The sequence below is a fragment of the Cystoisospora suis genome (genome assembly GCF_002600585.1).
Source record: "Cystoisospora suis strain Wien I chromosome Unknown contig_786, whole genome shotgun sequence".
NCBI lineage: Eukaryota > Apicomplexa > Conoidasida > Eucoccidiorida > Sarcocystidae > Cystoisospora > Cystoisospora suis.
The window spans coordinates 15,300-30,462 of NW_027153587.1; the positions used below are offsets into that span (position 1 = coordinate 15,300).

Consider the following 15,163-nt stretch of genomic DNA (forward strand, 5'->3'; position numbering starts at 1 on the left):
AAGAGAACTGACTGGAATTCTGCTTGAAACTGAGGGGGACTTGCTTCCACAAGTTGCAGAGAACCCCGTTGAGCGGGACCCCATCACAACAGCCCACGGGAAGTCGGAGGCTTGTTCCCTTACCGGACTCTTACGAGTCAGCTTCCGTCTGATCGTGCTTCTCGTTGAATCTGGATTGCGCCACGTTTCCTGTGTTTACCCGGGACCTGAGAATCAATTTGAGATTTTGCGGACACTGTGTCAATACAGAGGCTGCGCGAGACTTCCCCGCAACGACATCCTTTTACAGTCTGGGGTGGAAATGTAGTTTCTCTTCATATAGCCCGCAGCAGCTTTCCCTTCTTAAGATGGGCGTTTTTCTTCATGATTCATGCAAACCCTCGGTCGCTCTGACGGCGACCTCGTATTGCAACGCCAGCTAGACACGGGAGGCATACGGATTGGTGGCCACAGACACGAAGAAAATAGTCGCGTCTTTCTGAGGGTTGTCTCATCTCTTTTCTTGAGCCCGTTCTGCCGATTGCGGCGTTGCGTAGGCCGCTCTCCCCTTCTTTTCCCACTCTGTCTGTGTGTGTTCTCCCGACTTGCCACCAAGTCGCCTCACCGTTATCCAGCTTCGAGACGGTGGTAGGGGCGGTGAAGGCATAGCTGACTCGTGTGCAGCTGACACCGGCGCGACCAGTCGCCAGCAGGGTTAGTGAACGTGTGTACTGTTTGTCTTTCAAGTGCGAAAGTAGAAAGGCTGAGAAAAATTAGTCTTAGTTTCGAGTGTCCTCCTCTGGGATGAGGCGCGCACTGGACGCTAGAAGCGACGAGCAAGAACCACAGTACGGCCAACATGGCTCTTACAAGGTGCAGAAACGCCCCGCGCCTCTCCACCGCAGGAGGAAAAGTCAGCCACTCAGGGAGCTGATGTGTTGAGTTGATTTTTTCTTTGAGTATTATTGTCTCTCTGCTTGGCCCCGTGTCTCTACCAGAGTGAGCGGCTTTCCCTTGTTTGCGGACGGCAACAGTCAGCTGCTTGAAGGCGGCTACATAGGCAGGGCGTATTGCTACTCAACGCTTTGTGAGGCCTTGTGTTGAGCACCAAGGGTCGGACACCCGTAGTTCACTCGCTTGTCACAGCGTGTGTGAACTTGTCAAATACATTCCAGGAGTGCGTATCTCTCCATCCGGAGGGGCAGCGGGTGGATCTCTCGACAAGTGCTTCCTTGTGCGCAAGAGCAGAGTTGTAGCTGTGCAGACGAAGCGCTTACTGAAACGAGTTGCTCGAGGGGGTTGTGGACAGGGCATTTACTGCATGTGCCACAGTGTGCGAATCGTCTGTCGTCGACTTCCAGATCTTATGAGGCTCTCGTCGTCACGAAAGTGGGATCGGCTCGTTGCTGAGGCACTGGAGGAAGGCATTGAATGGAGGGAGAGGCGGACTGCTTGACACAGACAAGACCACCCGGTGCTCTCTCTCGGCCTTTGGTCTGCAACAGACACATTTTATTTCTGAAGCACGGCGTCCAGGTCACAATGGAGGACAGCAGCTCGAGGTCTGTGTGTGATAGCGTCTCAGGCTTGGAAGAACAACACAGTGAGTCCCGCTATTCGGCTGCTGCGACCGTAACTGCTGCTACGGAGTCAAAAGCGAATATACAGCAGGGCTGCCCGCCTCTCCGAGGCCTGAAATGCTACTGCCACATTGAGAAGGAAAAGTTCGCCCAGCGATGCTTGGAAGACAGACAGTGGAAGAGGGAGGATCCTGAAGTAGGAGTGGACGAGAACGAGGGAAAGGGCACTCACGGAACTAGCCAGGTGGATTTCACCGAGGGACTTCATAAACATGAGGGTAGAGAGTACTTGTGTAGAAAGGGTAGAGAGCAAGAGGAAGAAGAAGGAAGGGACAAGGGCGTGACAGGGCTGTCACTCAGTGCCGGTGAGTTTAAGAATGCTTCACCATCCGCCCTTGTCCCTAAGGGCGTGACAGGGCTGTCACTCAGTGTCGGTGAGTTTAAGAATGTTTCACCATCCATTTCTCTTCCGTCGGGTGGCGGTGATGCGAGTTCACCTTCTGTGGTAGTCAAACCGGAGGCGGAAGACGATCAGCCCTTGAGGAGAATCACGTGGCGAGTACCGGTGGTCGGACCTTCCGGAGCATATCTGAAGGCAACGGTGGGAGGGGCAGATTACCTGAACTCCTTGGAGGAGTCTCATCGTCTGTCACGTCTGCCGATCTTCTGGAAGAAAGGCGACTATGAGGGACTCTGCATTGCGATGATTCCTCACTTGGCTGCCGAAGCAAAGTATGAAGTGGCAGGTGAATCCGTGTACTCTGGTTCTACATGTAAACTGTGAGGTGACGCTGTGCGGGTCAAAGGGGCAAGAAAGTGACGATGGTAGACTACGGGGGATTCGAAGGAGTGGAGGAAGCAGGAACTGATGAGAGAACAAATGACTGAAGAACGCGTGCCCCGCGTGTAGACAGACGCGTGGCACACGCGAGCATCCTCTTCAACGCGCAGGACAACATCAGGAGGGTCATGTCGCCTTCCGCGTGTTCAAATGGGTGGCTGGGAAGCGGTAGGTGCTAACAGAGGTGGATGCGTAGATGGCGAGGGAGATGTCACATGGCTAGGGAACAGCCGCACAGACTAACCCAAATAGAAAGGCCAGGCCGTTCACTTCTGCTGCCAGTTTCAATGATGCCCTGGAAACGGGTACATTAATCCATCGAAGCTAAGACTTCGTTTGAAGCGCTGATCCCTCATTTGTTAGGTGGTAGTCACCTTGGAGATTGTGTGGCCGGGGACGCACTTCTCTTTCTTGATGCACCGTGCCTTCGATGCTGTCTTTCTGTATGCACGTCGCAATTGTGAGTAGAAGTCACGTTTTTCGGTGAGGACACGCTGTGGGACACGCCGACCTGAACTCGCTTGCAGTGTGGTTCCTGAATAGAGGGTTCATCTATCGGTGTGCCAGTTGAGTGAATGGACTGATGCTGCTTTCTCTCGACATCTGGGCATCAATGCAGCCGACTACCGGCAGACGCAGGTCGGTGAAAAACTGTCACGCCACCAATAGGTACAAGGTGGTGTGCCGGAGTCGGCTTTTCGATCTGTTGACTGCAGCTGTCGTCTATAATATATATGCCTTGGGCTTTGAAAAGGGTTATCGTGAGTTCTGTTGACTGACGTGATGGACTTTCAAAAGGGAGACTCTGATAGTAGCAGGTTCTCCGCATTGACGGTTGTCGCAAAGCGTTCAAGGGAGTTTTTTGATTGACAGCCTCATAAAGGCCCTCTGTGTGCAAGGAAAGCCACTTTCACTCTCCACGCCAATTGGGAGAGATGACGGTAGTTTCGTAGGTTGGACGGGCCGTCACCCAGTTCACAGGCTTGTTCCAACAGGTGTCAGTCAAAGGGGTTGACGCTGTCGAGGCCTCCCGATGGCGGCTGTCAAACCGTTTGTACGATAGGCATGGTGTTTTGAATGGCTGAAATTCACTCGGAGTGTGCTGTCAGAGTCGGCGGGTTTTCGAGGCTGATCCAGTTGGAGATCCCTGAGTATGGGAAGGACACCGAAGTGCCAAACACGGTATTCTTCCATGGGGGATGCGAACGCGTACGTGTTTTGAAAACAAGATTCCTGGTGTTGTCGCATCCTGTGCATGGTACTTTGCACGCGGTGCTGCGGTTGTATACCTTCTGTTCCCGACACCTTTGCTGATGGCTTTCTAAAGTCTCCCTGTGTGGGTCAGATGAGACCAACAGCGAACGGCAGACAGGGCCCCGTAGCAGTAGCAGTGCCAGCGTATTAAAGATATAGCGCAGTTTCTGAAGCCGGACTCTTCTCCAGGAGGAAGCACGAGCGGGCGAGGGTGTGTCGTCTTATTCTCTCGTGTGGGGTTCAGAACAAAAGGTGTTTGGAACCGACAGTACGACATACGTCAGGTCGACCACGTGCAGCATCGTGTTCGTCATCGATTGAGGGTCATGAAGAGAATGTGTTCGTTGTTTGCCAGCCGGCTTGTCTCCACTTTTACAGCTGCCTTGGAAGAAGCTGGCAACATGCCCTACTGCAATGTTATTCCAGTCGCCGTGACGAAGGAAGATCGCTGTTACCAACTCCGCTGCCACTGGATGTGCGTAAGACACCAAAAGTGCCTTCTGCTCCAGTCGCGGTTGTCCGATTTTCTCGTGAACAGAGAGGTGATTGACGACTCGTCTTCTATAGTTTTCAGATCTCCTGCCCTCGCGTATAGGGGACCCTTGTCTCAGCGTGGAAGGTGGGGCACCCTTTCTGGAAACGCGCCGGAGGAGCTCTATCTGTACAAGGGAATGCGCCTGCTAGCTCTTGTATCGCAAGGCAGTCTCCTTGTTGAAGAGACGAGCAGTCGAAAGGCGGAATCAACGAGCGCTCGCTCACCTTCCGTTCGTAGGTGCTTCCCTGCCTCGCGAACAAAATGTGCCAGCAGTTTGTGGGTTTCAGTCATATCACAAGGATCCAAGTGAAAACGACGGGGCGCAGACAGTGCCTCAAAGTTTGCTTCTTGTAATGTGTCGTGAAGAGAGTGCAGCGTCAAGGAAAGTTGAGCGTCGTGTCGGGTGGAGGTGCTGAACGTGGTTTCATTACTGTTTCCCTGTTGAAGACGTGTTACGAAGGTTGTCTCCGCACTTCACAAAACCACGAGTGTGAGAAGACGCGTCGTCCGGGGCCGTGTTCTAGAGTCGCTTTCAGTCAGGGGCGGCGTTTTGGAGATTTGATGCGTTGTTTGCTCGCACTGCAGAACATATACGGCGTCCATGAGCTGGCCCGCTTCGCGAATGAAAAGTCAAAGCGAGGATTTCATAGATCCGGTGTAGGGGACTGATGACAATAAATCCTGCGAGAGTCTCCCTGCCGGGGTGTCTCACCGTGAAAGGGGACCTGCACTGTCCTGTCCTTTTCCCAGGCGAATAGCGCCCTATGCTGTAGCATTGCTTGCATGATATTTGCATGTCTAAGCAAGTGGTTATCACGGCGTTTTGGAGACCTTCCCGTGTCAACAAGTTCTCCAACAGCTCAAACCCTGTCCCACTGCTAGTATTGCTGAGTCGCAGTACCGGCACGCCTTGTGACTTCCGTGGTCGTGAATGTAGTCCCCCGCTTAGTCAGTCGCACTCACAGTTGTTTGCCGCTGGCTTGAGTAGTTCAGGGACAATATGAATAAGACATGATTCGGCGTTGGGTTTGATCCGCTGGTGCATTTCTGGTCAAACACACCTCGAGCTCGTTAGTATTCGCCCAAAGCAGGTTATGCTTTCCCGATGCAAGTTCAGAGTGATTGCCCCCACGTGCCTGGTGACGAAGGCGAGAATGTCTACCGCCCGGGGTAGCCATTCTCGGGGCGCGGGGCTCAGGTTCGGAGCTGTGTCACAGCCGCTGGAATTCTGTGAGGAGGGTTGACTTTGACGGGTGCCGTACACCGTGCAAAGCGCCCGATTCCATTTGGTCTCCCTTGCGGGTCTTTCGGCGTGACAGGATGAGCGAAGGCGCCATCGTGTTGGTAACCGAGACGCGAGTGTACCCCCGGCGCGGCAACGCTTGCAAACTCGCTCCAGAGAAATTTGTCATCGGCGTCGTAGAGGCGGTAGAAGAAATTGGACAGAAAAAGAAGCAGCGAGATTCCAATGGCACGCAGCCGCATGGGCGGCGGTACCTGCCGGGCAAGACCGTCTTCAAAGTTGGTCTTTCTCTGGATATCGCGGTGTACTCGAAAGTGCGAGATCTTGGTGCAGCCGGCGAAAGTGTACTCTTGGACAGATCGCAGGGGATCCGCCTTCTGGAGGCGAGTATAGTAGAGCCGGCTTTAATTTCGCGTACTGAAACGTTGTTGCAAAGCGGTCTAGCTCGTCCCTTATTTCTCCGTAAAGTATACAGCTTAGGACATCCTTTCAGATTCCTGCGGACTTCACTGGGTGCGAAGAAACTGCCTGAAGCCCCATTCGTATTGGAGGTTCTTACGGGTGAGAAAATGTCCGAGCAGGCATTTTGGCGAGCGATGGAAGGCGACGACTCTCTTACAGGTATCGGGAAGGAAGTGTCGTATGACTTCGTGAAAATTGCGTCTGAGTTGGTCTTCCAGTTGAACCCGTCGCAGCTAAAAGCTGTTTCCAGCAGCATCACCAAGGACGCTAATAAAAGAGTACACCTTCTGATAGGACCCCCCGGCACTGGCAAAACCCACACTATCGCGTCCATGCTAGCGTGTCTAACGGTCCACAGACAGTTTACGCTGTGTACAGCGTGTTCAAACCAAGCTGTTGGAGAAATCGCAAGAAAGGTTGTGAGGACGGTGCTGAATCAGGTGAGTTACCATTTTCCCCAATAGATCAGCTGTCCTGGTGGCAGCTGCGGTTGAGATCAGCTGCGGTGGCACACGGGGCAGTCTCCGACCTAGTGTCGGGTTGGCAGCGAGCGCCCGCTGGCCGCAGAGTCGTTTTCTCGGGTAGTTTCGCAGAAACGCCGCCCACGCCTAGGCGCGTTTGTCCTGGGGGCCTCCACGGTTTCTTCTGTATTCAGCACCGTCCTCTGTCCGACGGCTTGGCCTTAGGGATGTCATATGAAAGATAGTCACAATGCCGGGGTCGAGTCGCGTTCTCGCCCGTGATCCTTAAGAATTTGGGCCCGGAGCGGAAATATTATCGGGGGAATACGTTAATTAGGAAACGCTTGGTGGAGTCTTTTCTTCGGTGGACACGAGCGGGATGACACCAGGTGACTACGCTTTTGAGGGGAGAAGAGAAGGTTCCAGGGCACATCTTTGTACTCTCGAACTTTCCTCGAGCCTTGACGTGGCAGCTGTTGTTACATATTATCAGATTTCGACTCCGTGGTTTCCTAGGCTGTGCGGTTCGTGTCTTCTTGACAGGATTATCTACGCGACCCATTTCTGTTTTACGAGAAACACAGACGGGAGATCTTGTTGTTACACTCCTCGGCGAAGCAGGGGGTTTCTCGAAAGTATCGGAAAGGAGAGGAACCATTTCTTCATTTCAATATTAGAGAAGGATTGACAGCCTTGATGCCAGGCCACTTCGCTGTGGTAAGCGAAGACGAGCGCAGGGTGCTTGTGTATAGCGGATAAGAAAGAGACCGCTGCAAAATGCTTGTCTAGCCAGCACGTCAGCTCGCAAAGCGTGGGAAATACTTTTCGGTGAGAGCGTAAGCTCTCGCTTTGACGTCACGTCAAAACTTTATGGAAGTCGTACGATATTTCACGGCCCCGGGTTTGCTTTCGAGGCAGTAGTGATTTTGGTGAACTTGATCAGACTTTTAGTGCATAGGCAGTGAAGCATCCCTTCTAGGCGAGAAGCCTTTGTGTGCTATTCCTTCGTGTCAGGTGGGATCCGAACAGCGCGTAAGCGCGGTTGGAGGCGCCGAGCTGATTGTAGCATCTCGCCGGGCGCAGCACTTCCATGCGGCTGCGCGTTTGATTCGGGACCTTCTTCTTGCACTAAAAAGAGATCTTGGAGGCGGGCCTTATCCTCCGCGTCGTAAACAGGAAACGGGTGACGAACGCGATTCAGAGAAAAGGAAAGCCCCAGCCATATGGCCTCTGACAAATCCTTACCGAGAGCTCGATGCCAGCTCACCTCGTAAGAAAGACGCGGTTGCTGGGAGTGTAGTGGCTGTGTGTTGACACAGGCCGCCACCTATCTGGTGCTCAAACCAAATAAGAGCAAAGGTACTGGTTATCGTGCTCGCTCGTCAGGCACCACGTAGTCCACCAGAACTGGAGCAGGCGTGCAACGCTCACCGCTGATCATGCCGATGATCCGGCTCATTTGGCAGGCGAAAGGCGTGGTCAGAGTGTTTTCGTTGCAGAAGGAATAGATCGTTTAAATTCTGGTCGTTCATTTTAGTTCAGGAATGCCAAATACAGTGCAGAATCTTTATGGATGCAAGTGCGGCCTAGAACGAATAAGGGAAAAGGTAACCTCAAGGAACGTAGGAGGAAACCACCACTACATTTAGTATACGAGTGGCATTTCTTAGCCTACTATACGGTGTCAAAAGAGATTGCAAGTAAAGGCGCTGTGTTAGTGTCCATCTCATCACAGATACTCTTTTAACCACCATGCAGAGATGGGTCTTTGAGGACCCGAGTGTTTTTTTGCAAACGATGACGGAATCGCTGGGAAACAGAATTCTCAGCCAGCCCGCAAAAAGACGATCAGAAGTAAGAGGGTTCCTGCATGAACAGGCGGACTCCTCCGTGTCGGTGAAAACCGGAGCCCACGCTGCTCAGCTCGCTCTTGCATTTCTTCCTTGCCCTCAGGTTATTTAGACTGGCCGCGTGACAGGACCGAGTTGCTTAGTCGGGTTAGCCGAGAGCTGCGGCAGTTGATTCTTGCCGGCCCGCCGCCGTTGTGGCCGCCGTTAGGGAATGGTATTGCAGCCGGGCGTAGAGCTTCGGGGCCCCCGTTCGCGAATAGGACTGGAACCAGGCGTGAATTTTGGAGGCCGACGTTGGCAGATAGCGTTGCAGTCAAACGCCAATCTTTGAGACGTAATGTCCACGGATTTGTCGTCCACCTTATGGAGTTTCTTCGGCTCGCCTTCGCAACGCTTTCGGAGGCCGGTGAGCAACGGCGTTACTGCTTTTTGATAAGACTGCTTTCGATAATGGACACGGCTATATTCAGCACGTACGGGAAGCGCGCCACGTGTACCGCGACCGCATGCAACTTTCTTGTTGCTTTCTGCGTTTTGCTAGAGATGTGCGCGGACAGGAAGATGCTGTCAAAAAAGAACGACGCGCCTCCTGCTTGCATGTATCTGTTGAGTGTGCTGTCCCCGGGGCAGGCGAAACACATCCGGATTGTCCCCCTCTCCTCTTTCGAGCGCCGCAGTGGTCATGCTCGAGAAGCGAACCGGAACGCCGCCTTGCTCGCCGAATCGCCCGTGTGCTCACTTGTTTTGCGGACCTCGGTAAAGTTGACGGTAAGGTGACAGAACAGTGCCAGGATCGAGACCGTTTATCGGCGTTGACACGGTGCAGCGTGGCGCAGTTTCGTTGCATCTATCAGCGCGCATCTAACACGAACACAGGTTTGACCTTGTTAATGATCTGTGTACCACTGTCGACGGCGCCGCCCTTACTCTACGTTGCACGTCTTCGATGGAAGTAGCTCTGAGAGAGGCGTCGTACGCTGTCCGTCAGGCCTAGCTGTCCGGACCCAGTCTTTGTCGTTTGTGCTGTCGGATCGAAAGTGAGACCGAGGACTCAAACAACGTCGGCTTCCGCTCATTCTGAGGCTGGTCACAACCTTCCATGGTGTCTGCAGCGCGGGTGACGCAGCCGATGTGTCCTCCAGTTCTTGTTGCTCCCGAATTCCGCTGTGGATTTTTCCCGACTCGGAGCTTCTGACTGTATGGAATGCGTGTTTATTGTCCAGAAGAGTTTCTGCTTGAGGCTGCACACGTTACCTTCTGCACGACGTCGGTGGCGCTCCGACGTGATATTCATGAAACCTGCTATCACACGCTTATCGTTGATGAGGCCCGCCAGGTAAACGTACCCTGATGAACACATGAGCACCCGCGGTACAGAACAGGAGCCAACTAGGGCCGTTGTTACGGGGAAACGTGGAACCGTACTTCTTTTGGGGGACCGGAGGGGTCCGTGGAGCGCCCGCTCTTTATCTCGAGAGGGGAGATTCTGTCCTGTTGTCCCAGTAAATTTCCTGCTACTAAAAACTGTGCCGTTCTTCCGACGCCAAGTTGTCCTGTTGGAGAAGTTGCTGGTTCTCTATGCTCAAGGTTGGCTGGCTTCGTGTAAGACGGCACTTCGTTTTTGCAAGGCGCTTTGTTCATAGAGTTGTTCTTTGGCCTGGTGAGTGCACGAGAGGGACAAGACTTCAGACGACTTGTCAAGGAAAACTTGTGCCTATGAGAACACTCTCGTCGATGGGTCAGAACAACAAATGAGACCGCTCCGGAAACACCCGCGGAGGCCCTTGGGAGCTTGCTACTTTCCTGCGTTTAGGCTCTTGAGATAAACGTGCTGCCCTTGCTCAAACAGCCGCTGCGTCGCGTAGTTCTTGTTGGCGACCCTCAGCAGCTAGGCGAGTTTGTGAGGTCGCAAGCCGTGTGTCAGGCTGGCTATGGTCGGTCTCTTTTCGAACGCGTGTTGCTCGCCAGGGTTTGTAAGGCCCAAGAAAGACAACTTGGGCAAGGTGTCGTTACCAGCGAGACGATGGAAAGGGGCGTTTCTGGCGAAGGCGTAACCTGGGCGCATATCGAAGCGGCTTCGCGTTCAGACGACGTGCTTCTGCTGACGGAGCAGCATCGCATGCACCCAGAAATAAGCCGGTTCCCACGGACTTACGTATACGGCGGTACAGTGCGTGATGCAACACATGTAACTGGCCCCTCGCACACAAAGCAGTGGTAAGCTCCATGGGGAACCCGAGGCTCGGCTGTTTCTTGAGCGCGGCAACGGCCATGAGAAAAGAGTTCCAGGGCGGCTCTGCCGCTGGGGTCCACTACTCAGCCCCGTTATGGCGTAAACTTCCGGCTAGACAAGGGCAGGCAACAAGCCGGTGCTTCAGCAACCTGGTGGGCAGGCTGAAAGGCAAGCGGCATTCACGTCCGCTGCAGTTTATCATATCGGTGCCTGGTGCGATGTTTGCGTCAGGCGCTGTCGGTGTATGGTCCGAATTCCTGTAGGCGCGGTAGAACTCGCGCGTCCTACGGTACGTAGAGTAACACAGTTGTCGCTGCTGCTGCAGAATCGGGTGTCCGTCTCAGTAATTCTCTATCCAGCAGTACGACAGGAGTAGCGGCTGACGTCATGAAATGCCGCTGGAGTGTTTACTTGGAGAGGAGCAACTCTGTGAGTGCCCCGGTAACCTCAAATGTCTTTTCACTGCCATTGCTGGGTTTCTCTCCACCATGTGATCCGCTGGCAGGTCACTTGGTTGCAAGGTCCTTTCACCGTGTCGTTTCTTCGACACTTCCAACGTCCCTGGAGCAAATGAGCAGGTAAGCAGCCTCATGACATCGCGCAGGCTTTGTGCCAAACCGGCAGATACGTCACTGCGTTTCGTGCGGGGAACACCTGGCTCTAGAAAAAAGTGCGTACGACACCCGTAGCCGCTGCCAGAACGGGAGTAGCTACATGACAGGTAGCGTGGACGGTGGTCTGTTTGCGTTGCGGTTCTGCACGCCTACCACGATTCCTACTGAGGGACTGCAGAACCCCACAGATGAACAGCGCTTTCTGAAGTCGTACAGCTCATGGTAGGTAGCCCGCAAACTGTTTGTACAACTGCACAGGTGGCTGTACAGGGGCGTGGCAGTAGCAGATACAATCTTTTCGAAGCACGGGTTGCTGTTGCTTTGATAAAGCTTCTGGCGGCCACTTATCCTCCTCGACACCAAGGTGAGGCCGGGGGTCTCCCCCCTTTCTAGAGACGTCACCATTTTCCCTTTCGCGATTGGCTAAGCACGCCTTCTTTCTCTACGGCGTAGGAGGATGCTTCAGAGCTGTCCGTCGAGTGTTGCAAAAAGTGCCAGGACCGTCCTACGCTGGATGGGAAGCAATCCGCGTCGACAGTAAACTACTCTCCGTACGCTGAGTTCGACTCGCTGTGGTGAAGAGAAGCAGCATTGGATGCATCACGGAATAATAACACCGGGGACCAGCGCTGACAGGGTTGTTCCGGTATATAGCCACGGCCGTCTGTTGGCTAGACAGAAATGCTAGAGAAGGTGTTTTGTCGCTACGGAACAAAGCAGGGTGGTCGGACTACCTGGGCAGATCTCCTCAATAACCGGACGGTGCGATGTCCTGCGGCGCCGGTTCCGGTTTTGAAGAATAGGTGGGGTGTCTTCTTGACCGGACAACCGTTTGGCCAGTTGTGTCTGAGTGACGCATACGGCTGCCTGCAGCCCTTCGAAACAGTCTGGAGAAAATGAACGTGGTCGAGTGAAAGAGTTGGTTGTTTCTTGGGGTCCTCAAAGAGCACGGAGCTTCGTGTTTTAGGCGCTCTTGCTGTGGAGGTTCTTGTATGTGTTGCAAGTGATATTTCCAGACATGAGCCTCTTTAGTAGTGGGCTGCAGTCAGAAGTAACGATGGCCCATTCTGTCGAGTTACGTCTGTAGTTCAGCTCTAGTTCGAACCGAAGCTGACTGATGCTGAGTGCATCAGTCAGCTTCGGTCGTCTCGGTTCCAGTCTTCGGGGGGGGTTCGCTTCTTCACCGCCGGGTTGCCGAAAGCACTAGTTAGTCCCTAGCGCGGGTTGCAAAGGTGTCGGCTGTTCCACGGGTGCGCGAAGGCGACCTGGATCGGCAGCACCGTTCGCATGCCACTGGCACCACGTCTTCGTTATCAGTTGGCGTTTCCCAGCCCCTTCCAGATATCCCTGGTTTTCCAGCTGGCGTATTTCTTCAGGAGAGAATCGGGAGTTACGGTGGATAAGCGTAGGGGTGATCACCTTCTACCTTGCGCAGGTACATTGGGGAGGACGGTGGCAGCTTCTTCAGTGTTAGGGCGCATCTAGCTGTAGGTCGGATGCGGGGATCTGCTGGCAGAGATACCTCTTCCCGTGCTGCTTCGCGGTGTGGTACTCGCTGGTCCGTAACGTCCAGTATCAAACAGTTGCACAGAGAGGCAAAGCGACAGTGAGGTAGATCAGGCTGAGCTCCTGTGGGACGGACAGTGCAGTCTAGGACGTGTGATGGTGTTCGAGGACGCGCAGACAAACCCTTATGCCGCAAAAGATGCAGGCAGGGATGCTAGTTGGTGTGTAGACCGTCATCTCTTCTGAGCAAGGTAGTGTCTTGGCTGCGCGTCCAAGTTGAAGGACTGCATGGCAGAATTTTGCAAGGTGCTTTCAGCGCTTGCAGCGATGCAGCGTTTCCAAACCGTGGTCTAGTGTGCGCGTCTATGTGCAGGTCGCCGTAATCGAGGAACAACTGAAGTCAGCTGTTCCCCATCTTTGTCAGTTCATCCGAGTCTCAGCGGTTGATTCTTTCCAGGGCAGTGAGCAGTCGGTCATCATTCTTTCCACAGTCCGAAATAACATCTCTGGGAGCCTCGGTAAGAATGTTCCACTGGGCCTCCTGGGCCGCACTTCTGCGGTGTTGTGTGATAGCTTATTCGTCTCCATGTTGTACGTGGCGTCTGGTCTTCTTGTGGTTGGCACGGAGGCCAAGAGCGCTCCTCTGCTTGATGCGTGGGTGCTCCAGACGAATGAGTCAACTTGCGTAACAGTATCGGCAGTCAAGAAGAGATGCAAGAAGCACTCCGCAAGCGTGAAGCGCCACAGGATAAAACAGAACAACTTCAGGCCTTCAGTCCGTCGTGGCCTTTCCGTTGCTCGGAAGCGATGGCTTTGTACCGATGACTTCGCACGGATAGAACGGACTATTTTCCCGAGACAACGAATCTTCTGGTCGAAAGCACTAGTTCCTTCTCCGTGTGGCCGTCACTGTATTATGTTCGTTCCCAGTGTGAGCGAAGATCGGACTTGACGTGTGTATTGATGGTCAGGCTTTTGTAACGACAACCGTCGCGTGAACGTGGCGTTAACGCGAGCTGAGCACTCCCTCTGGATAGTAGGTTGTGTTCGCACGCTGCAAAACGCACCCATCTGGCGTGCTTTGGTCCGGGATTACGGGCACGTGATATGCTTGTAAGCGTTTTGGATGTACCTGAGCTTACTGCCTTTCTGAGCGAAGACTCTTTGGGGACCACTGTGGCGCGGGACATTTTACACCGCTTCGAGGGTGGTAGCCTGTTCAACGTGAACAAGGCTGTCCTTGTACTCCTGGATGGTCAAGCTAAGGAGGCTTCGCTCGATCTCAGTCGTGGCGACAGATCCGGCCTGGCTGAACGCGTTGAAGTTTCAGGGAGCGCTGGAGATGGTGCGGTTCGGCTGATCAGAGGTGATGCGTACGCTGCCGCCGCCTGGGCCATTTGCGCAGCTGCAGAATTTGTCGCGCCTCTGGCGTACATGAAGAGACAGGGCGGAGAGAGTGATGCCGACTTCGAAAGGAACTTCATTTCCAAGCTGTGGCAACGGCCTGGTTGGTGGGAACCTTTTGTTCAGCTGAGATTCCCCCTTCTTATATCGCGTACAGCGCTGAGGAAGCTTTTCTCTTTTCCTAGCTGTACGCCGCCACATTTCCCTGGGCTCACCTTGGCTGTGGATAGCCTTGTGCTTGCTCTAGTAGCCCTGGCGATGGGGATTCAGGTACGTGCCTGTGGTCTTCTCGTGAAAGGACGAGGGGCCCATTTCGAAGCGGTGTCACCACCGTGCGTTCTTTCCACGCCGCGGTAGTTAAAGGATGAGACAGGGGAGCTGGAATCAAGTCACCTACGTTGTTGTGACTGAACTGCTGCTACAGCTAGTGTCTCGTCTCAGACAAGATGGCTGTGTATGTACGCCTGGGGAGCTTGCAGCATTCAATATAGCTCCGGGGGAGAAATGGGGACGGTACTGTTCTGTGAGCGGGGCCAGGTGTCCTGCCGGTGCTACAACTGACTTCAGATGCTTGGTGAGGACGTGGGGCGACGTGACAGCTCTCCCCTACCCGTTCGCCGCGCTGCAGAGTTCGATTTGTGACAGAGACCAAGGAGCTTGGCAGGATCTCCTCCCCGGGCACGAACTGTCACACGGCTGTAGGGCTGACTGGTTGGACCTAGTTTCTACGGGCCCAACAGGTCGGTGAATACCCCACCCAGCCAAACCAACGAAACGAAGTCAGTCGCCGTGCAGCTGTTCAAACGAGTCGCCAGGCTTTGCCGGGGTGCACGCGACCGGAGTTGTCGGCGGATTGTATCTCTTGGTTTTTCCTGCGTTGCTTGTGCGTGACCTGGTTCCGTAGCCGTCGCGTTCTGGAGATTCGACCCCGGCAAGCAGCACTACTAGCAGCACTACTGTCCACCGACGAGAATGTTCCGGGACGGAAACGTCGGTCGTCTCAACTGAAAACCAGCTACCAGTCTTTGTTGACGGAGTTTCCGTGCTAATAGCAGAGCTTCGCAATAGTGGCTTCTTCCGCTTCGACGATTTTCCCAAGCGCCCACCACAGGACGTCAGGCAAAAGAAGGACCCAGAGGAACGACGACAGGACGGTTTGGGGGTCCGGCACTACATGGCGTGTGAGGACATCAGCGTCGTG

The 15,163-nt window shown here is 54.0% G+C and overlaps 3 protein-coding genes across 3 annotated transcripts in view; all 3 read left to right on the top strand.

The window, feature by feature from the left end:
• The first annotated feature begins 1,411 nt into the window (after positions 1 to 1,411).
• CSUI_001905 (uncharacterized protein) lies at positions 1,412 to 3,433 on the top strand. The gene has a single exon (XM_068062108.1). It carries the CDS (start codon positions 1,522 to 1,524, stop codon positions 2,341 to 2,343), a length of 822 nt encoding a protein of 273 aa, XP_067925914.1. The 5' UTR covers positions 1,412 to 1,521; the 3' UTR covers positions 2,344 to 3,433.
• Positions 3,434 to 5,509: 2,076 nt separating this feature from the next.
• On the top strand, positions 5,510 to 6,315 carry CSUI_001906 (uncharacterized protein; the record flags this gene model as incomplete). Its single annotated transcript, XM_068062109.1, has 1 exon — positions 5,510 to 6,315. A coding segment is annotated over one exon (804 nt), but the record flags the coding sequence as incomplete, so codon positions are not given.
• A 624-nt stretch (positions 6,316 to 6,939) lies between these two features.
• CSUI_001907 (helicase sen1-like) overlaps positions 6,940 to 15,163 on the top strand; it is a 16,616-nt gene continuing 8,392 nt past the window's right edge. Inside the window, exons 1-11 of the mRNA XM_068062110.1 lie at positions 6,940 to 7,072; positions 7,370 to 7,625; positions 8,309 to 8,973; positions 9,429 to 9,541; positions 10,019 to 10,422; positions 10,944 to 11,016; positions 11,311 to 11,416; positions 12,429 to 12,487; positions 12,932 to 13,076; positions 13,718 to 14,232; positions 14,867 to 15,141. Of these exons, the coding sequence (XP_067925916.1) occupies positions 8,712 to 8,973; positions 9,429 to 9,541; positions 10,019 to 10,422; positions 10,944 to 11,016; positions 11,311 to 11,416; positions 12,429 to 12,487; positions 12,932 to 13,076; positions 13,718 to 14,232; positions 14,867 to 15,141 (1,952 nt within the window). The 5' untranslated portion in view covers positions 6,940 to 7,072; positions 7,370 to 7,625; positions 8,309 to 8,711. The remainder of the gene's footprint in view (positions 7,073 to 7,369; positions 7,626 to 8,308; positions 8,974 to 9,428; positions 9,542 to 10,018; positions 10,423 to 10,943; positions 11,017 to 11,310; positions 11,417 to 12,428; positions 12,488 to 12,931; positions 13,077 to 13,717; positions 14,233 to 14,866; positions 15,142 to 15,163) is intronic.